This window comes from Lytechinus variegatus, chromosome 1 (assembly GCF_018143015.1).
Source record: "Lytechinus variegatus isolate NC3 chromosome 1, Lvar_3.0, whole genome shotgun sequence".
Taxonomy (NCBI): Eukaryota; Metazoa; Echinodermata; class Echinoidea; order Temnopleuroida; family Toxopneustidae; genus Lytechinus; species Lytechinus variegatus.
In genome coordinates, this window is record NC_054740.1 from 47,487,191 (window position 1) to 47,510,408 (window position 23,218).

The 23,218-nt window shown below is 35.8% G+C and overlaps 1 protein-coding gene across 1 annotated transcript; it reads left to right on the forward strand.

The window, feature by feature from the left end:
- The first annotated feature begins 15,332 nt into the window (after positions 1–15,332).
- On the forward strand, positions 15,333–22,766 carry LOC121430782. Its single transcript, XM_041628182.1, has 3 exons — positions 15,333–15,548; positions 16,211–18,150; positions 18,755–22,766. Exons 1-2 carry the CDS (start codon positions 15,333–15,335, stop codon positions 17,147–17,149), a joined length of 1,155 nt encoding a protein of 384 aa, XP_041484116.1. The 3' UTR covers positions 17,150–18,150; positions 18,755–22,766.
- The last annotated feature ends 452 nt before the right edge of the window (positions 22,767–23,218 follow it).

Here is a 23,218-nt window from a genome sequence, read left to right on the forward strand (position 1 = left end):
ATCACTTACTTAAAAAATTAAAATGTTTTCTATGGTTACGTAGATTCAAATCAAAGTCGGTGTCCTTTTCCTCCTTTTTCTGTTCGTTTGTTTTTGTTTCCACATCAAAACTTATTTTCACGGTAGATTACCATTTGGAGAGACTGTGCTATTCTACATGTAGTACATGTAGTTTCTCTTTCAGGGAGATTTACCCTAACCCTCCGCCTTGAAATTATTGACGAGCTTGGTAATATGAGAAATTACAGAGCATCTTCCTATTTACAGTAATTGTGATATTCTGAATTCATTTGTAGATTCACGCAAAGACAATCATTCTTGGCAAAATACACAAGAAAATGTAAAAGCTATCAAAGGGGAAGTTCACCCTGATGAATAATTGGTTGTAATAAGAAGCAAAAAAAATGAGAAATATATCAGTGAAGGTTTGATAAATATCATTAAAGAACAGAGATTTTTTTTTAAATATGATTTTATGACATCACAGACGATATAAATTGCCCAAAATGCCATTTTTCAAAAATTGAAAGTGATTTCTTTATTTTTGCGGTGGATATATCATCAGACACATCATTTCATAGCCCCTTCTACTAGAATTTACCATAACGCAAATCTGTGTGTGAGACAGTGTTATTTGTGAATGTTGATATGCCAGGGCTAGCAATGAAAATTCATCCGTTTAGAGTGCCAATATCCTACAATGATATACCAAGAAAGTCAGAAAAAACTTTAACATTTAAAAAAATCGCCAATTTAATGAAAAAGCATGTCCGGAAAACAGAACTCTCATCTCATATACATGTATGTCCTGAAAGAGCATCTACTCCATCATAATTTCAGATACCATTTTTATGTGGTATATGTTTAACCTTCGATAATTAAGAGGTATTCTTTGTTGTGATGTAAAATTCTATTTGCACCAAAAGCATGAATGCAATGCTCTGGAGAAGATACTCTTTCTGGACATATGAGAATTTTGTTTTCTGGTCATGATTTTTCATTTAATTTAATTGGCTACAGAATCTTGCCATAAATAATAAACTTTTAAACTGACCTTCATGGTTCCGCTGGTCTTCAGTCTTTTTCTTCTTTAGAAGCTCTGCCATAGCAGATCTGTCAGCTTTCCCAACCTGCAACCAAAAATGGAAATAAAATATGAACACATATGGAATATGTTTAGAATTTTTAAAAATTAAAATTTAATTTAGCCCCCCCCCCCCGCTCAACATTTTTCAAGACCATTCAGCTGCGATTTTTTGGGGTGACCGCGCCGCGCCACTCACATTTAAGTCTCGCATATCTTCTGAGTTCAAATTTGCGACACCTGGGTACGCGGTCATGTGCAAATCCAATGCAATTCTGTATCTAGACTAGGAATCTAGACAAAATTCATAAGTGTATCATTATTTTTAGTTTTTCTAATGAATTTTCTTTTATTGAAGTAGTACCACCAATACTTTCCAATTCCATCAATTTTTTTTCAAGTAGAAATTTAAGAGCAATTTTTTGAATCACCACTGGCAGCGATATCAAGTTATGTAAAAGTCATTTTTTTTGCAAATCACAGAATAAAGTCTGGCCTGCTTCAGGTAAACACTTATCACTTTGGACTAAATTTTCTGATCCATGCACGTCTTTAAAATTTAAGTTTAATGTAAAGTTTCAACGTACCCTCTTTCTCACATCTTTTTTTTGAGGTTGAAGCCTCATCCTCCATGTCCTCATCTGTGGCATCAGACTCATCCATAGCCTCATCTACTCTGGTTGCGGTGTTTAGGAACTCCTTCTCTTTCTTTAGTACATCAGCTTTTTTTCTGTAAGGGACAGGCACATTAAGGACAGACATAAATAATCAGAGTAATTTCAAAGAGCCATTTATGAAATGCATTGTAAAAATGGAGTTTTAGCATTATTAGATTTATTACTACAGAGTACAAACAAGTTATCAAATCAGAATTCAGACACCAGTTTTTAAGTTATAGACGTAAATAATTTTATTCTGTACACACAAACTATTTTGAGTTGTAGACATATTTTTCAGTAGATCTAAATAACATAATTATTATTTAAAAACTAGTAAGAATCTTTCACATCATTAAATTTGCCCCCAAATTTGTTAATTAGCCGATGTAATGCTAATCCAGTCTAGCCAGGAGGCTTCTAGAGAGTAAAAATCATTTACTAACGTAACTTATTCTCACACGAAACCAGGGCTTCTATTGTATACATGTGCATGTAGGCAGCCAAAACCTTACACTTTTGCCCCCGAGATTTCTACTTTCTCTCTAAAAAGATCTAGCCTTAAATCATGTACCTGGGATACAACTTCATTTCCGACATTTCTATGCTATGGATTTTATTTTTAGACAAGAATTCATTAAAAAAAATGACAAAAATATCATGAAAAGAAGAGACTTGCCCGATGTTTACACCGCCATCTTGTTTTCTATTGTTCTTCACCCACGATACGGACGCTTGAGTCGAGTAACGTGGGTGAGGGTAGCCAGGCGGCTTCTAGAGAGTAAAAATCATTTACTAACGTAAGGTTACTCTCATACGAAGCCAGGTCTTCCTTCTCATAGACGCGTGCGTCGGGTAACGTTGGCGAAGAACAATAGGAAGTAAGATCGGGCAAGTCTCTTCCGTCTTTTCACAATATTTCTCTCATTTTTTGATGAATTCTTGTTAAAAAATAACGAGAGCGTAGAAATGTCGGAAATGAAGTTTTTTCAATATACATGATTTAGGGCTAGATCTTTTCTATTAAGGAAAGTAGAAATCTCGGGGGTGAAAGTTTCAGGTTTTGGCTTCCGTCGTGTGGGTCAATGAGAAGGAAGACCTGGCTTCGGATGAGAGTAACCTTACGTTAGTAACTGATTTTTACTCTCTAGAAATAGAAGCCGCCTAGCTAGGTGAGAGTAAGGCCGTGTTTATGATTCCACTTTTCAAGCCAGAATCAGCGTTTCCAAACGTGATTAGTCCAAAACACTGTTGCGTCCATGCTTACTTTCAGTTAAACGCTGTTTCAAAATGCCGATCGTAAACTCACAAAAATGTGCATTTGTAAACGTCGTTTGACCAGAATCAGGCTTTCTGGGGAAGTATAAACAGAACCACGATCGTAAACGTGTTTAAATGACGTCATTTGGTACATGCTTCCGGTGAGATGAAAATCCGCGGACAAATACAGTCGTATTGCTCCTTGTTATCTCTACGTAAAAACAACAATCGGAACCCCCCCCCCCCCCAATAAAAAAGTGCGCCCAATTTGACCTCGCTTTACAAGATCATGATTTGCTCTGAAAAGTTAAGCATAAACAGCACTCCCAGAACCACGTTTACGATCGGCGTTTTGAATCGACGTTTGAAATCGCTGATTCTGTCCTCGCAATGGAAGCATAAACACACCCTAAGATACGTTAGTATTAGTCTTGAGGACACAATGATGATGATTTTTTTTATCATATACTTCTTCATCATTGACCTCTTGACACTCTCTCCATAGTGTCTTAAGCGAAGGACTAAAACAAAGATGGATTTCCCTAGAAAATCCATCTTTTTAAACCAAAATCACAAGAATTCTATTCATTCTTACACCTTCCTACGCCTAATGCGTAGGAAGGTTTTAAATATTATTATATAAAAATATAAAAAATGAAGATTTCTTACCTAACTGATGCCGCGTAGACCCCCCCTTCCACATGTAAACAACGGAAATACAATACAATAGCGTCGACCCTTGAACCGCTTATGTATGACGTACTTCCGGAAAGCAATCCCGTCTTAACGAACAATTTAGAGATAAAAATTCTTATTAAACAAATATTAAAATTTATTTTTTGATTATAAATAATTCATATTAATATATATGAATTATTTATGATCACGAAATAAATTTTAATATTTGTTGAATAAGAATTTTTATCTCTAATTTCTATCTCTAAATTTTATATTTTTATATAATAATATTTATCACCTTCCTACGCATTAGGCGTAGGAAGGTGTAAGAATGAATAGAATTAATAGAATTCTTGTGATTTTGGTTTAAAAAGATGGATTTTCTAGGGAAATCCATCTTTGTTTTGGTCCTTCGCTTAAGACACTATGGAGAGAGTGTCAAGACGTCAATGATGAAGAAGTATATGACATATCTAAAAAAATCATCATCATTGACATTGCTTCCTCAAGACTCCGTTAGTATAGGCCTAGTATTAGTAAATGAATTTTTAACTCTTCAGAAGCCTCCTGGCTAGTAGAAAAGATGGAAAGAGCTTACGGCCGTGTTACATTGTATGTCGCCATCTTGATTTCTTTGTCTTTCGCTTGGCGAAAGCACGCAAATCGCGCGATTCGTTTTTTTATGAATTCTTCTTTAAAAATGAAATCAATATCGCAGAAATGTTACACCCGGTAATTAATCTACTTCACTTGGAAAATAAGTTGAACCCCATGACAGGTAGGCCTACATGTTTTAGGGCTAGATTTAGAGGGAAAGTAGAAATCTCGGGGGCGAAAGTTTCAGGTTTTGTACCAGTGGCAGTACCGTACGTGGTAGACCAAAAGCTTCGGTCTCTGTTTTGTTGGTTGTTCAGCTGAACTTCGTTGGCTTCACTCACCAAATACAGAGACCGAAGTTCTAGCGCGATCTGTACAGGGGACTCAATGGCCATATGTTTATGTACTTAAGATCGGATAAAACGGCGAAGTGAATTTGCGCGACAGCCGAGGTAAGTCACTGTTTTTGTTCCTTTTAACTTCATTTTTCTCCGTTTTTTGGCAATTGATGCCAAGAGGGAATATAAATTTACACTCTGGTCACTATAACTTTCGAAATTTTTATTCATTAAAGACAAAAATTGAAAAGCCCCGACGGGGGGATTTTGCATTGCAAGTCCCCTAATGGTGGCTGCACGATAGCGAGCCGTCTGTGTACGAGGAGAAATAAAAAAACAAAAATGTTAAAAAACTCCTCGAAACAGACGGCTGCCAGCTCTCTACGTACGTGGGTGAATAGCTCGTGATCCCAGGCGTCAGTGGGGAGTAACCCTACGACTACGTAGAGTACTGGTAGAGCTAAATTCATAGTAACCCAGGCCAGGGAACTCCCGCCCGCGTAGCGGGCGGGCAGGAGTTCCTTGGCCTGGGTTAAAATCATGACTTTCAGTTTCAGACGATTCCAGGCTAGTCATGCTAGTCGAGCACCACATAGCCTATAGATCTATATACATACGGACACGGTTCGACACTTACCCCTGGACAAAGGGAGAGCATAAATAATTACATATTAGGTACAAATCAGGATATAATAATGTATATTTACCACTGGCCACTAACACCTTGGCCTTCCACATCCCAGCCAATGTTCCGGCCGTTTCTCTGCGGGGTTCCGGACTCCACCACCAGGCCCTCAACTCAAGTTCGGGTCCACCAAGTTGACCAACATCTTTTTGTTACAAAATCGCTAGAAGTAACAGTTCCTTGTTTCCACCCAGTGTACTAAAGCCAACATGGTTGATATCCTTATCAATTCAAGAAGATTAAGACAAAGTGCAGTAAGATCAGATTCTAACGGGCGTAAATATTGGATGAAGTGATAAACTGTAACGGGCGTCGGTGAGCTTTGAATTTGAAACGCACATGTACGTACACGAGCGCGCTAGCGAATAGCGGTAGCATGCCTCGCCGAAAATAGATTTCCGAGGCCGAGATTTACCGAAGAGTTCCGGATATCTAGTATAGATCTATAACTCTATTAAACGTTAGCCTTTACTGATAGTTTATCCATTGAGATGATGATCTTAAAAGAAAATAAAAAAAAATCATCAAATATCAAATTACCGGCAAAATGTCAGTGTAAATTATAAACTAAATGGAGATTGTATTGGGAATAGTGCATCAAACAATTTTTCAAGTTTGGTACTCCTCCCTGCTCCCCGGCCCCCCCCCCCCTGACGAGCTTGAAGACCCTTTTTTGCTTGTTAAATTTTTTCGGGTACGATTGAAGAACTTTTGTGGTAACACTGTGTTTGTTACCCAACTATGTGGGCAATTATGTGATTAACAATGTGATCTGAAGTCTAACACTGTGAATACATAGTTTACACATAGTCAACTATGTGAACACACTGTGGTAACACTGTGTTTGTTACCCAACTATGTGAGCAATTATGTGATTAACTATGTGATCTGAAGTCTAACACTGTGTCCACATAGTTTACACATAGTCAACTATGTGAACACACTGTGGTAACACTGTGTTTGTTACCCAACTATGTGGGCAATTATGTGATTAACTATGTGATCTGAGTCTCACACTGTGACCACATAGTTTACACATAGTCAACTATGTGAACACACTGTGGCAACACTGTGTTTGTTGCCAAACTATGTGGGCAATTATGATTAACTATGTGATCTGAAGTCTCACACTGTGACCACATAGTTTACACATAGTCAACTATGTGAACACACTGTGGTAACACTGTGTTTGTTACCCAACTATGTGGGCAATTATGTGATTAACTATGTGATCTGAAGTCTCACACTGTGACCACATAGTTAACACATAGTTTACACATAGTCAACTATGTGAACACACTGTGGTAACACTGTGTTTCTTACCCAACTATGTGGGCCATTATGTGATTAACTATGTGATCTGAAGTCTCACACTGTGACAACACTGTGACCACATAGTTAACACATAGTTTACACAGAGTCAACTATGTGAACACACTGTGGTAACACTGTGTTTGTTCCATAAGGGGTGTGGAGAGGCCGCTATGAAGAATTCTGTTTTTGAGTCATTCAACTTTAATTTATTAACTGTCATCCAGTTTCTAATATCTGAATTACAGTTCTGAAGTCGAAACAGAGCGACAACTAAATCTCCTGGGATTTTCGGATTAAATGAAATATACAATTGGGTGTCATCGGCATAAAGATGGTAGTTGATACAATGATGTGTAATAATATTACCAACTGGTAGGGTGTATATAGAATACCCGATAGGGCCTACTACCGAACCTTGCGGAAGACCAAAATCAAGGTTAGTGGGTTTGGATAGTTTACCAGTAATGTTAACTCTGGAGGACCATCCTGTGAGGTACGACTCAAACCATGACAGAGCTGTAGATCTCACACCTATTCTGCTGTAAAGACGAGATAAAAGAATTTTGCGGTCGATCGTGTCGAAAGCAGCAGATAAATCTAAAAGTGCGATCAAAACAACTCTGTTACAGTCAAGGGAAAACATGATATCATTTTTAACTTTAACCAATGCCGACTCTGTGCTATGATGCGACCTGTAAGCAGATTGAACAGAATCAAACATATTATTGCTTTCGATGTGTTGAACTAGTTGTGAACAAGCTGCTTTTTCAATGAGTTTAGCAAGGAAGGAGAGATTAGAAACTGGTCTGTAGTTTGAAAGTTCATTTTTATCCAAGTTCGGCTTTTTCAACAGAGGTCTAACAATTGATGAATGTGCTCCTAAAGGGAAACTACCTGTAGATAAAGAGTTATTAATTATGTCAGTGATTAATGGCAATAACTGAACAAGATTATCTCTTAGAAGCCATGTCGGAATTGGTTTAACATACAGGATGTGTTAGTGAAATTCATAATAAGCTTGGACACATCAGATTGAGTATATGATTGAAAGCTTTCAAAGAGAGGAATAGTTTCGTCAACTGAATCAACAAACCTAGTGTCAGGGACAACATTCAGAGCGTCAATTTCTTCTCTAATCTTCCTTCTCTTTTCCACAAAAATTGAGAAAATTGTGAGCTCAAAGTATATGCTGAGTCATGTATAGGTAGATGACCAGACTTCTTATTCAGAAGAGAATAAATAATACGATAAACTTCCTTACTATCACAAGAACTCAATTTCTCTTGGAAGTAATTCACTTTAGCTACACTAATAACCTTGTTAAGATTATCATTTTGCTCCAAAAATAGTTTTCGGTCCGAATCTAGCCTTGTTTTGCGCCATTTTCTTTCCGCTTGACGGCGGTGCTGGCGGGCAACAAGTGTAGACTCATTGAACCAGGGAGATTTGCTAGCTTTTTAAAATACAAACATTGTACTTATTTATTCATCATTAAAATTTTATTCAAATTACTTGCTTTTGACATTTAATTTATAATCTTTCGATAATTTTACTTATTTCCTTTTTAAATGGCTAATTTGCATAATATGCAAATTAATTTTTCAGGCATTGTGATGAATTCTCATGCTTAGTGATAGTAGCATATAAATGTCTACATGAATGAAATATTTTCAAGCAGTCTATATGAGAACAATTACAATATCTTGACATTTTTCCATATAAGGATGCTTATTTGCATAATATGCAAATTAGGTAGATTTGTTGACGCTTTTGAATAAAAACATTGAATACAGTTATTTATCATTACTTTTCGCTCAAATTAAATTGCTTTGGACACTAAATTTGTAATCTTTGGACTATTTTCCTTATTTTTCTAGCTTTTTATTGCTAATTTGCATAATATGCAAATTTCATAAATTTCCACTGCTTGGATTTTGGGGGACTTTTAGTATGTTGTTAAGGGGACCTTCCTGGAAAGCACTGCAGTGGAAAATCAAGTGTTGCAATTAGTGGCGGGTCACCCCCCTATTCTGGCTAGATTGACTGGACTACCATTGCAACTTGCCTCACCTCCTTTTAAACTGGCTTCACTATAATGTGTAGTACAGTTTATTTTTTTTTTTAATAACCCATGCCAGAAGGAAAAACCAGTTTCACTGGACCATAAACTTAGACCAGTATAATTTTAACTGGTAACTCTGGAAATTGGAACATCTGTTTACTGGTCTAATAGTAGACCGGCCAAAACGATTTTTTTATACTTTGGACGGCAAAATTTGTTAATGCTTGCTAATGCTTGGCATCCCAGCTAAAAGTTTTGCAAAAATACCCAGGAATAGCGTATGGCCGGTTGCCAAGCGCAATTTTGCGTGAAAGTGTCATTTTTAGCGTAAAATCTGAAAGACTGTCGAAAATCACGTATTTTGATATTTTGACGGATTATCATCATATTTTTGAATATCTTTGATATGAAATTATTTTTATTCAGAGTTTCACATTTTAAGTTTACTAAATATGCATTTCAAATTTGAATATTACACACACACATATGGCACAGGGAAACATAAAACCGCGATTTCCTCGAAATAAAAGTTTGTGAAAACTATCAATAGTTTGAAGTTTTTACGCAACATAAATTCTTCGATTTAAATGTGTTTATCCATCGAATGTATAGTAAATGTCCTAGTGCCACAAATACTAAAAGAATTTTCAAGTAAGACGGTAGACATCTCATTTTGTTATCCGAAAGGAGACAATGTGCATTTTACCAGGTGCGCATTTTGAAAGAAAAATTGAAAGTACCGTACATTATGTACATAATTACATGTATAAGTACATACTAAAGCGATTTTTTATTTATATATATAAGTCCATAATAAAGCGAGTTTTTAATTGGATAGCACAATTTGTCAATTCCTTGCATCCCAGCTACAAGTCTTGCAAGTCTAGTGTATGGCCGGATGCCAAGCGCAATTTTGCGTGAAAGTATCATTTTTAGCGTAAAATCTGAAAGACTGTCGAAAATTACGCATTTTAATATTTTGACGGATTATCATTATATTTTTGATTATCTTTGATATGGAATTGTTTTCATTCAGAGTTTCAAATCATAAGTCTACTAAATATGCATTTCAAATTTAAATATTACACACACATATATGGCAATATGAAATATAAAATCGTGATTTACTCAAAATATAGGTTGGTAAAAACTATTAATGGTATAATGTTTGTGTTCCACCTCTCAATTTCGTCAAGATTCACTGCTAACCGAATAAATACTTAATAATTGTTGTCATGTCACATATAGTGAAAACAAATATTGAAAAAAGATGCAAGATATATATCATTTTTATGTTATATATGCGAAATAAAACAATGCACATTATTTTATCAGATGCGCATTTCTGAAGAAAAAAATAAACAGCGCACAATATTACATCGATATTGCACTTAGCTTATATCAGTGCGATACTCGTCATGATATTACACAGAATTATGTTTGCTTTTGTAGAGTTCGATCTTCTTGCTATTTCCGCGAACTGGTGCTGTACTTAAATCTACCTGTGGCGATATTCAGAAATAGGTCTGATATTTAAATTGCCGTTACCATGGTAGGATTAATTTTACAGGAATATCTTTATCCAAAATCATAGAAAACATACATGTATGAATAAAGGGATTGAATTAGCATTTTTAAACCACTCTGTCAATCTACATTTTACCTCAGTTGTTTGATTATCAAAGTATATTAAAAAATGGCCGTTGCACGGCAGTACCTATTTTTTGTCTCGCCGGCATAGCAGAGCAGGACCAAAGGTGCCACTTCTCCGGTGGAGGTGACGGTAGTTTTGATATAACAGCGTCATGTCAACCTTGAAATCTTAACCAAAGATACATATTTCGAAATTTCATTATAACTTTGAACGTATAGAAAAAAAATTGATGACACTTTAATTCTGATTTTAATGACACTTTAATATTCATGTATTACTGTTCGTCTTGCACAAGTTTTAGATCACATGATTAAGGTCAAAAGTCGATTCACTGAACTTTGGCCATATGGGGGTATTTTTTTTAAATGTCATCATAACTTTTGATTTTTTTGATCCAGTAAAATATTACACTTGAACATAAGGGTATTAAAGTATCATCGATCATTTTGCACAAATTTCAGTTCACATGATCAAGGTCATACGTTTTTTAGGTTCGATGAGCTATGGATGGCGCTTTTGTGAATAATTGTTAATTTTAGTTGTTTCCAATGTCCTGCTGCTATAATTATTATGTTAAAATATGAATAATAAATGTTATTTGGTCTTTTGCATTGCAATTTATAATTTTCATTCAATTCATTTTACTTCATCAAAGTTTGCATTTGCTATTATCACAGGTCCATGTGTTATACATGTATATCGTAGTCTAAGACGGGGGCCGGACAGCCCGACTCTGGGCAGCCCTGGATATACCAATGCCCTTTTGGGAAATGCAGCTGTACGACCATCTACAATATCTGCGCTGGACGCTGGTCATTAGCCTTTAGATTTGTTTGTCATAATGGTCGTGCGACGGCATTTCCCAAAATGGCAATACTCTTTGATGAAATGAGCTTTAAGAATTGAAATATAAACTTTAAAGTACAAGTCCACCCCAACATCAAGTTGATTTGATTGAAAAGAGAAAAAAAATCCAATAAGCATTACACTGAAAATTTCATCAAAATCGGATGTAAATAAGAAAATTATGACATTTTAAAGTTTTGCTTAATTTCACAAAACAGATATGTGCACATCCTGGCTGGTAAGCAAATGAGGGGACTATGACGTCATCCACTCACTATTGTTTTGTATTTTGATGTATGAAATATGAATTATTCTAAGTTTCTCCTCATTGTCAAGTGATACAACGATTAATTCCTCCCTGAACTTGTGGAATTAGCATTGTTTTATACTATATGGTTCAGTCAGGTTGGTCCTAACTGTCATATAGATAAAGAATGAAATATTGTATAATTCAAACTATAACAAGCAAAAGAAATAGTGAGTGATGGACATCATCGACTGACTCACCTAGTTGTGCATATCACTGTATTGTTAAAAAAAGCAAACTTTAAAATGTCGTAACTTTCTTATTATACATCCGATTTTGATGAAATTTTCAGCACTATCCTAGTTTGATTTTTCTCTATTTATTCAAGTCAGCATTTTCCCGGGGTTGACGTGACCTTTAAGAAAATACTCCTTTGGTATTTCAAACATCATTCTCCACAGATGAAAACTCTTAGCTCATGCAAATGGAATTATTGGCCGATCTATTTTAATTTCTGGTCTTATGAATTGTTCATTTAACTGATTAAAGAGACCACAGTTGCATGAAATAATGCCTTCTACATTCTAAAATTGGGGAAATGAGCTATACGGACATTGACATATAAGTCTTTTGATAGAGGATGCATGGAAGTGATGGTCCCCCCAAAAAAAATCAAGAAAAGGCATAAACAACTGAAACAAAATAATCGAAAGCTTGTTGGGGAGGGGGTCATTTACTTATTCATTAATTTTTATCGATTATTAATATATCAATATATATTTATTTATTCATTATTGCCTGAATTGAATGTAATTATTGTAATTTCAAACATTATTTTTTTAATAAACACAAAGTCTTCCCTTGTTTAAAAGACTTGGTCAGTCAGCTGCACTCACCAGCAGCGTAGCTTGGATTTTATCAGCAGAGGAGTACGGGGGCGGGGCTTGGTATTTTGCAGGGGGTACCAAAATAGATTCTCACAAGCACGATTAAGTATCTGACAAGTCCTATTTGAATAATGCGAGTATTTTTTTAACATGCCATGAAATTTAGAGCTGAAATTTAGAAAGTTACACAATTCGTAAGTGTAATCATGAACATGATTCATATAATTGTAATGTTAATTTCTTTTTAATATTCTGACATTGAAGCGGAGCATTTAATACATTTAAAAAAAAATAGGCTAGTATTTAATTATAGCATTTGATGCGAGCGCGAAGCGTGAACTGAAAATTTCGAATAGAATGAATGATTTTGAACATGTTTTTAATGGTCATTTACGGCCAATGAACTAAGATCTTGTTGGGGGAATACATATCAAAATCTTAACCAAGGATAAGTTTTTGAAATGTCGTCATAACCTAGAAAGTGTATGGACCTAGTTCACGAAACTTAAACATAAGGGTAATCAAGTAATACTGAATATTCTGTTTGAGTTTCAGGTCACATGACCTAGGTCAAAGGTCACTTAGCGTCAATGAACTTTGGCCATGTTGGGGGTATTTGTGGAATTGTCATAACTTTAAAATTTTATGGATCCAGATGTAGTTAATGAAACTTGGACATAAATGCAACCATGTAGGCCTATCCCTGTATATCCTGTGCGCATGTCAGGTCAAATGACCAATATCAAAGGTAATGGTCAATGAACTTTGGCCATGTTAGGGGTATTTTTTAACTTGGCATCATATCTTAGAAAGTTTATGGATCTAGTTCATGAAACATAAACATATGGGTAATCAAGGATGAAGGATTGTTTTGCACACATGTTAGGTCACTTGATCATGGTCTACGGCCATTTTGGATCAATGGACATCTTATGAATTGTTCTTACGTGAATATTTTATGCAATAGCTGTTTTCCAAGGCAAAACTGCTGCTGTATAAAATAGCGTAATGCAGGAGAGACTGTCAGAGGCGTTCCACTTTGATTAGCTCATTATGCCAATTAAGCTAATAACACCATTAATAATAAGACATTTATAATGCGCAAACATATCCACCCTATTAGGGGTGCTCAAGGCGCTTACAATAAACTTAACTCACTACTGGTACAACTTACAATTTGGCCATTAGATAAGTTTTTTTAACTGGCCTTGAAATGTCCTACTGATCTACAGTCTTTTAGTTTAGTTGGAAGATTGTTCAGAGACGGGGAGCTGCTGATGCAAATGCACGATCTCCCCATGACCGTCTGGTTTTTGGAATAGAAAAATCGAGAGAAGTCTTAGAAGAGCGAAGACCAGAGCGACCAGGTTTTCGAAAATCAAAAATCTAAATTTAACATTGTTTAAAGTGAAATACGATATATTAATTTCTTATCATAGAAAACTATGAAATAGCTGTATTATTCATGCATTTTTTAATATAAAATGACAAAGGAATATATATATATTGTTGATTATGTTAATTAGCGCAGTATACTGATTGCACTAATTACACAATAACATTTGTTAAACGGGGAAAATAATGTCACAAAAGAATATTCTTCATCATAGAAAACCATTGGATAGCTGTAATTGTTTGTTTCTAGGCTTTCTCAATATAAAACACACACACACACACACATATATATATGTTAATTAGTGCATTAGGTTGATTATGCTAATTATGCTAATTACAGCGACTGCATTGGTTAAAATGGAAAAATAATGTCATAAATGAATTCCTCGCCATAGAAAGCCATAAGATAGCTGTATTATTAATTTTTCGGGCATTCTCGATATCAAATGACAAAGAAACATGTATTTTATATATATATTACACACATATACGTTAATTAGTGCATTATGCTAATTATGCTAATTACAGCGATTACATTGGTTAAAATGGAAAAATAATGTCATAAATGAATTCCTCGCTATAGAAAACCATAATAGGGTTGCATTATTTACGTATTGGGAATTTTCTGGATAGACATCCACAAATACATATAAACAGTGTATTACACTTATGCTAATTAGCTCATTATGCTAATTAGGATGATTACGATAATTGCATAACTTAGGTATTTAAAATGTTGTTATGCATGGATTCAACGTCACAGGACCTCTTAGAAAAATGATATTATTTATGTTTTTAGTCTTCCTGGTTTAAGAGAAGTAGTATATTACATGTCGTACATATGCTACTTAGATGATTATGCTAATTAGGCTAATTAAAAAAAATTGCTCAAGGTTGCAAGGTGGCAACCAAGCTGAATTTACTTCAATACCCATCTAGAACACGAATCAACAAAAAAACCTTGTACTTAACAACTTTTCCAGGTCTTGTACATGGCCTATGAGACCGTCTACTGGACTAGGGCTTCGACTTCACAAAATCATGTCGAACAAGAAGGAAGTTCTGCAAAAATTCACAACAGACGACATGTCCAAGGCCTGGCTGATCTGAACCTCGATGTCGATCCTCTACCTCTGGAGCGTGCTCTTGGTGTAGTCTGGTGTGTTGAGAGCGACAGTCTCCAATTTCGCATAGAGCTCCATGATCGACCCCTCACCAGGAGAGGTGTCTTGTCAACTGTCTGCTCTATATATGACCCTAACGGCTTCGCTAGTCCAGTGACTCTACGTGGCAAGCAGATCTTGCAGAGTTTATGCCGAAGAAAACTCGACTGGGATAGAAGACATCAGACCACAGTGGGAGAAATGGAGAATGGAGATAATCTAACTGGAAAACTTAAATATTCCACGCTGCTACAAGCCCCAGAACTTCGGTTCAGTCAAGCATGCTGAATTACACCATTTCTCTGACGCCAGTCAAAATGGATATGGTCAGTGCTCATACCTTCGACTTGTGAATGAAGAGGGTGAAGTATCGTGTTCTCTTGTCATCGCTAAGTCTAGAGTGACATCTCTCAAGCACCAAACCATTCCAAGACCCAAATTAGCTGCTGCTGTTATCTTGGCCAAGATGAGTGCGTTTCTTCGCAAAGAACTGACATATCACGAGATTCGTGAATACTTCTGGACAGACAGCAAAATCGTGTTGGGGTACATCAACAACGAGTCCAGAAGGTTTCATGTCTATGTAGCCAATCTAGTGCAACAAATACGCAACGTATCTGACCCTGCGTCTTGGTACTATGTATCAACCAATCCAGCAGATGATGCTTCTCGAGGACTCACAGCAAAATAGTTGTTGGAGAGCAGCACTTGGCAAGCAGGTCCAGGTTTCCTGCATGAGAAAGGACTTTTTCATCCCCCCGAACCCATTCGAATTAATGTGGAAGAAACCGACCCAGAAGTTAAGAAATCAACAACGCTCTCATCTAGAGTTGAAATTCACAACACCTTCGACACCAGCCGGTTATCGCATTTCTCTAGCTGGAACCAAGCCAAGAGAGTAATAGCCTTGTGCTTGAGACTCAAGCAGCGTCTAAAGATGAGAGAGATCAAGCTAAAAAAAATCGCCATCTCTGAAGAGACCAATACCTAGCATACCTCCTTAGCGTTGCTGACCTCCAGGAAGCAGAGTTTGAAGTTCTCGGCTTAATCCAGAAAAGGCACTTTGGTCGCGAGCGAGAAGTACTCACCAACCTGGATGTGTCAGATGACAACAATCGACAGATTGCGAAACAGAGAAATGATGACATAAAGCCAACAAGCTCATTGTATCGATTAGACCCATTTCTGCATAGCAAAGGTCTAATTAGAGTCGGAGGTCGAATTCAGAGGGCAAATATCCCAGACGATGTGAAACACCCGGTCATTGTCCCCAGAGATGCTCATCTAACAGCACTTCTAATTCGGCATCACCATAAAGAAGTAAATCATATGGGCATAGGATAGACTCACAATAAACTTCGTCAGGCTGGTTACTGGGTGATAGGTGGTTCGTCAGTCGTCTCATCCATCATCACCAAGTGTGTGACCTGCAAGCGACTTCGTGGACCTGTCCGACAAATTCGCTCTTACAGAGGAACTGCTTTCGTGGGTGCTAAGAATGAGCTCCGAGACGCCTTGAAACAGATGGACCAAGACAAGATCCAGCAGTATCTTGTTGAAAATAACATTGACTGGATTCCCTTCGTAATGAATCCACCTCATGCATCACACATGGGAGGAGTATGGGAGCGCCAGATTCAGACAGTTCGGCGTGCTCTCGAACCCCTCATGATGTCTGCGGGAAAACAACTAGATGATGAGGCATTTAGAACATTTCTTTCCGAAGCAGAGTCGATCGTCAACTCAAGGCCTCTTACAACACAGAACCTGAGTTCGTCTAATGCTCAAGAACCATTGACACCTAACCATCTCCTGACTATGAAGTCCAAAGTAGTCCTCCCACTGCCAGGCAAGTTCCAGAAAGCAGACATGTATGCTAGAAAATGGTGGCGTAGAGTCCAACATCTTACCAACGAGTTCTGGACGAGGTGGATGAAAGAATATCTAACCGACCTGCAAACTCGAAAGAAGTGGGCTCGTCCAAGGAAAAGTCTTAAAGTCGGCGATATCGTCATCTCCAAAGAAGCAGATGATAACCGTGCTCAGTGGCCCCTTGGAAGAGTGTCGAAAGTGTATCCTAGCAACGATGGGCTTGTGCGCAAGGTCCAACTCGTCATGGGAGATTCATCGTTAGATAGTCAGGGAAAGCGTCAGAAACAACCCACCACGCTGGAAAGACCTTTACACAAGTTGATGCTTCTCTTGTCTCCAGAAGAGACCTTAGAAACTAGTGACATAGAAGACCAAGGGATTCCCCAACAAGGAGCCAGCACAACACAATGAACATTTCATTTAATTTAATAATTTGTCTCTTTGTTTTCCAGCTTTTGTTCTTGTCTTTCCTCTCTGCCATTTCTTTTTCCACTCTTCTCCTGATAGTTCGCTCGAGTAGACATTCACTTCGTTCTTTGTTTCTGTATTTCTACTTTTCATGTTCTCAACTGCTGTAACCTTTTATCTCCTTTCTATTTCTTTCCTAATTTACTTTCATATTTTCGCTCAAGTCAGTTGATTCTAGCTATTGTATCGGTGCTTTTTGTGTTAAAAGCGCCAGCTGTTTTATTTATTTTGATACTCATGAATAATTTGTTTCAAAATTTATGTAAAATCGTTTTCGTTTAGTTTTGGATTGGTAACTGCCTATAATTAAGCAGTTAAAGGAGCCATGTCACTGCAGCAGTATGCAGTGAAGGTTTATAATTTTATATTTACATGTTTTTTATTAAGTTTTTCATTCTTAAAATGATATTAATTTAGTGTTTGTCCATAATGATATCTTATAACTTGCTTTCAGTCTACAGATTTTGATCATGTTTAGATATTGAAATTAGTCTTATTGGAATATATCTAGTAGGCATATATATAATATTTTCTTGCACATAATGCTTTTCATATAGGATACAATATGCTTGCATGTAGTAGATATATACTTGTACATATTTCAGTGTTATAAGAACTAGACACTCTGATTAAAGAGAACTATGTTCTCTGTGAAGGTTCTATTCATTCCCAGAGGAGCAATTGTCTGGACCTTCAGACCCTTAGTACACAAACTTGGCCACAGTAATTGTAGAACAATGACCCCCTTTCAGTTTGTGCAGCCCCCTTTTCTATAGTTTCAACTTGTACTGGTAGAGCTTGGCTTGGGTTTTTAGCCTTTTGAGAGCCAAGTCATTACATTTCGGAAAGCCAGCGAGTGAACATCATATTTTAGACACCTCAGATATTAAGTTCGATCTTTCGATACCTTCGATTCAGTTTCAACAGTTCAAAGCCTCCAATTGGTAAGAATAGTTTTATACTTCACTATCATAGATATTTCTATGTTAATTTATTTAAAGCAGTTGTAATATAGTTAATTTATATGCATTTTAGAACTCAGTTTAGGATATTTCTTATTGCAAAGTTGTAGCTTTATTTCGAGATCATCTTTATGATTAATAACTACATTGTCTATATTTATCTGCACTTTTGATTTGCAAATTGTTAACAGTAAGTTATTAATGTCCTCACTAATTTATGTGACGTTTAACTAGTTTATGAGACATATTTGTGAGTAATACTTTCTTAAATATTTCGTAGCATAAACATTTTGTTATTCATATTTCAAGGAAATTCCATTTAGTTACATTAATTAGTCTGTACATATGTAATTGATGAACTTATTATCAATTTCTCCTTTTAATGTAGTTTGTTACGTAATCCAGTTTTTATGTAGTTTGTTTAGGTATCCATATTTGTTTCACTTGTAGCTGTTAGAATAGTAATTTAGCATACCTTTTCTAGTATTTAGTCATAGCATAAAGTCGCATTATTGTTTTCTTTCGTAGTATCATTAGTGAATTCGAATACTAAATATTCGTTCCATTTGTTCTCTTTTTCTCGCAGTATTCTATCTACTACTTCTACATCTGTATCTACACACTACTTACTACATCTATTTTACTTCATGTTACACGAGAGTTTTGCAATTAAAATCGAATCGTCATCGGTAATTCTCTCTGTTCGGAATAAGTTTCTTTTTGGAGTGCATTGTTCTTCGAAACCCCCTTCGAACTCGACCGAAACTCCTTACTTAGCATCTCGTGTTAAGTGAGGCAGCCACATTTCCCATTACCTCTTTGATGATTTTCCAAGTTGCATTAGTGTTTGAACTGGCATCCTTTATTCTATTAGCATAATACATTTTACGGGATATACGATTTAATTTTGTCAATTTGTTTCGATATACTTTATATGTTTTTAAATTAGCTTCGGTCTGCGTAAATGCGACTTTTAAAGGCGGTTACGTGTATCTATTGATTTCAATATACCTTTTGTTATCCAGGGAAGTTTGGGTTTTTTTCGATTGTTTTTCATTCTACCTATTGGGATATTCTTATCATAATAACGTTGTAATTTATCATTAAAGTGATTATATGACGTGTTTGCGCCATCTTCATTATAGACATCCACCCATTCCTCAATTATTAACTCTTGTTTCTATAATTCAATATTACGTTTAGATTCTCTTCTATATCTGAAAATAGGTTGAAAGCGCCTAGCAGGCAGCTGATTATTGCTCCCAATATTGTGTTTCTTTTAATCTCAAATACTACTCATCCCCTGGAACGACTCAATCTATTGGATACTTAGAGGAATATAGCTTCTTTTTGAGCCATTTGTGGATGTAAACAACGTTTTAATTGCTGTACAAAGGATAATTTATTATTGCACTCTACATTGGTTTGGTAAGACAGCCATCTTCATACACTCATTGCACATTCTTACCCAGCATAGCACCTTACAGCATATCCACTCAGCCTTGAACTGCATAGACTGGTTTCAACATGAATAGACCAGTGCTATTGTGTTTTATGCAGCATGAAGCCGGTGGTGATCATTTCATTTGTTTGTACTTTACTATGTGTGTGCAGAAATCAACACTGTTACCAACCTGTTTGCTCTCTACAAAGTTACAAACCAAATTGGGTTCCAACATCTAAACTGTTTCACCATAAATACTTATCTACACGTATTCCGTACTACAGTAACAGCAACTCATCATTTCAAATTGAACTCTTAATATGCGGTGATATAAAGCCTAACCCCGGCCCAGCAAATGTCACTAGGAACAATCATCAAAATCATCATTATTCTTCATCCGAATTATATGGCTTACAGAACACAAATAAACAATCACTACATCTACCACATACAACATGGAAAATCATCAAAGATCTTGGTATTCAACGGGAACCTCTTCACCATCGTGGCAAACGAGCAGGAAAGAGAAAAAACCTGATCGCAATAGGGCGGCAACCAGTTCATCTTTCGATAACAACACCTGAAATTGCTTGTAATGATGATCAATGCACAATACCAGTTATTATCCGTTCGAGAATTAAATATCGGCGAAAAAAAGGAGTTCATATTAATTCACCTAATCTTCGTCAAATTGAATTGCATAGAAGTGAAACCAGTAGATATTTTTTACCTAAATTTTTATTGACAAATCCAAGATCGATCAACAACAAATTGGATGAGCTTGAAATCATCGTAAAAGAAAATTATGTTGATATAGTAGCATTGACAGAAACTTGGGAAAATGAATTTTCACCTCTTGAGTTGTTACATTTAGATGGTTTTGCAACTTTTTCTAGACCACGTAAAAATCGACAAGGAGGTGGGGTAGCTCTGCTTGCCAAGCATGAATTTCATCCTCGTCTTTTAACTGACATTAAAGTACCAGAGAATATTGAAGCAATATGGGTTGTTAAGACCCTCTCATTTACCAAGGAAAATTTCAAGTATCATTTTATGTGTACTCTATTTTCCTCCAAGAAGCACTAATGAAGCTGATTATGCAGATCATGTTATCTCGACAATTGACTCTTTACTTGTGAAATACCCTGATGCAGGGATAACTGTACTTGGTGATTTTAATGATTTGAATTTACAAGAAATACTAAATGATGACATGTTTAAACAAGTTGTAAATAAACCAACAAGAGGGCACAATATACTTGATAAGATTTTTACAAACTTTTCTGAATTTTATGATAATGTTTTTATTCTCCCGCCAGTCAGCAGAAGCGACCATAACTGTGTTATTTGGTTTCCTTCTAATATTTCCAAAAGAATTATTGATAAGAAAATTAGAATTGTACGTCCTTTAACGGACAGTGGTTTGAGGTTGTTTGGACAATGGTTGACATCACAAACATGGGAAGAAGTCTTTTTAAATACGTCTGATTTATCAATAATGTATACCAGGTTGATCGATAGCATAAAAAATAAACTTGATTTATACTTACCTTCGCAAGAAGTAAAAATTAGTCAGACTGATAAACCTTGGATAACACCTTTTATCAAATCACTTATACGTGACCGACAAAAGGCTTTCAAAAAACAAAATGACACTCTTTGGAGACATTTAAGAAATAAAATTGCTCAAGCTATCTCCGTTGCAAAAACTAATTATTACAATACTCGTATAAAAAAGAAAAATTAAATAATCCTTCAGCCTGGTATAGACATATCAAAATACTTACGAATGATAATCAGGACAATATTCCAATCGCGATTCCTAATGTTGACATTGAAGATGATCTATATTGTAAACAAGCAGCTAACGCAATCAACAATTTTTTTGTGTCAATCGCTTCTGATCTTTCTCCTCTAAATAGAGGATCACTACCAGCTTTTTTATCTTCTCAGTTTGAAAGTCCTGAGATCAGTTGTTGGCAAGTCTACTGCAAACTGCGTAAATTACAATTACATAAATCATCAATTAGAGATGATCTCCCCATTCGTGTTATTAGAGAATTTGCATGTGAATTGAGTGTACCGGTTACTAGGATACTCAATATATCTTTTAGACAAGGAATAGTACCTTCACAGTGGAAATTCGGTCAAGTAACTCCCATTCCAAAATCTCATCCACCGTGCATCAATAATTTACGTCCTATATCTTTAACTTCACATTTTGCTAAGCTCGCCGAATCTTTTATGGCTCAATGGTTATTGAAAGACATTGAGAAACAAATTGATATGCATCAGTTCGGTAACAGACCAGGATTGTCTACATCACATTATCTTGTTGGTCTATTACATCATCTCTATGACAATGCAGAAAACAAAAAATCTGTGTCCACTGTTGTATGTACAGATTTTCAAAAGGCGTTTGATCGCCTGGATCACAATATTCTAATTAAAAAGATGATTAATATGCACATAAAACCATGGATCATAAATTGGATTGTAAGTTTTTTGGAACATCGTAAGCAATGTACGTTATATCATGGAATCTTTTCTGATATCAATGTTAATCATGCCGGTGTGCCCCAAGGGACACGACTTGGCCCGATCCTTTTTTTAATTATGGTAAATGATTTATGTGAAAATATTCCTATTATTTTAAATATGTTGATGATTTGTCTTTAGTACAATGTCGTAAATCAACCGACAATTCGCAATTACAGTCAGTACTCAATTCAGTGCAATCCTGGTCACAATCAAATAATATGTCACTCAATCCCTCAAAGTGTTTTACTTTACACATTACTTTTATGAAAAACCCCATCACTCCTGAGGTTCTTGCCATTAATAACTCTGCCTTATGTAATGTAAAAAGTATCAAAATTCTTGGAGTTATTATACAATCTGATTTGAAATGGAACTTACATGTCGATGACTTGGTTAAGAGGTGCAATAGAAAATTATATATGTTAAGGAAACTGAAAAAGTTCAATTTACCTTTGAAGGATTTAGTGACAATATATATGGGTTATATACGACCAATTTTAGAATATTGTGCTCCAGTTTTCCACAGCAGTCTTACAGCAAAACAAAATAATACTATTGAAAGAATACAACGGAGTGTATGTAAAATTATCTTAGGACATAATTACATTACATACTCAAATGCATGTCAGGTATGTAATTTACCAACACTCGAGGAGAGAAGACTGACACTAAGTAAAAAATTTGCAAAATCTCTTTCAACTCATCCATTGTGTAAGACATGGCTACCTCGAAAAAAACATACAAACATATCTCTTCGTCGTACAAACAACTATCAACAGTTTCCAATAAGAACAACAAGATTTAAAAACAGTGCATTGCCTTTTTTGGTAGACATACTCAACAAAAGATGAGTGTGTAGACTAAGAAAGGCAATGCAAATGGTCATCCTCACCCCATTATAAAATTATTTTTATCATTTAAATAAGTGTCAGTCTCCTCTCCTTCAAGTCTGCCATTATCATATTACATTCACTCGTTCATCATGTTCATTGTCCTTTATGCCTTATTTAAAATGTATTTACTTTTAATGTATAACCGTTTTTAATGCATTTTACTATGTATTTA

What these genes read in the sequence shown, in the direction of transcription:
- LOC121430782 (XM_041628182.1), top strand. Translation starts at nt 15,333, where the DNA reads ATGAGTGCGTTTCTTCGCAAAGAACTGACATATCACGAGATTCGTGAA. An exon ending in ATGCTTCTCGAGGACTCACA is followed by an intron (nt 15,549 to 16,210) that starts GCAAAATAGTTG and finishes GGCATAGGATAG; the next exon opens with ACTCACAATAAACTTCGTCA.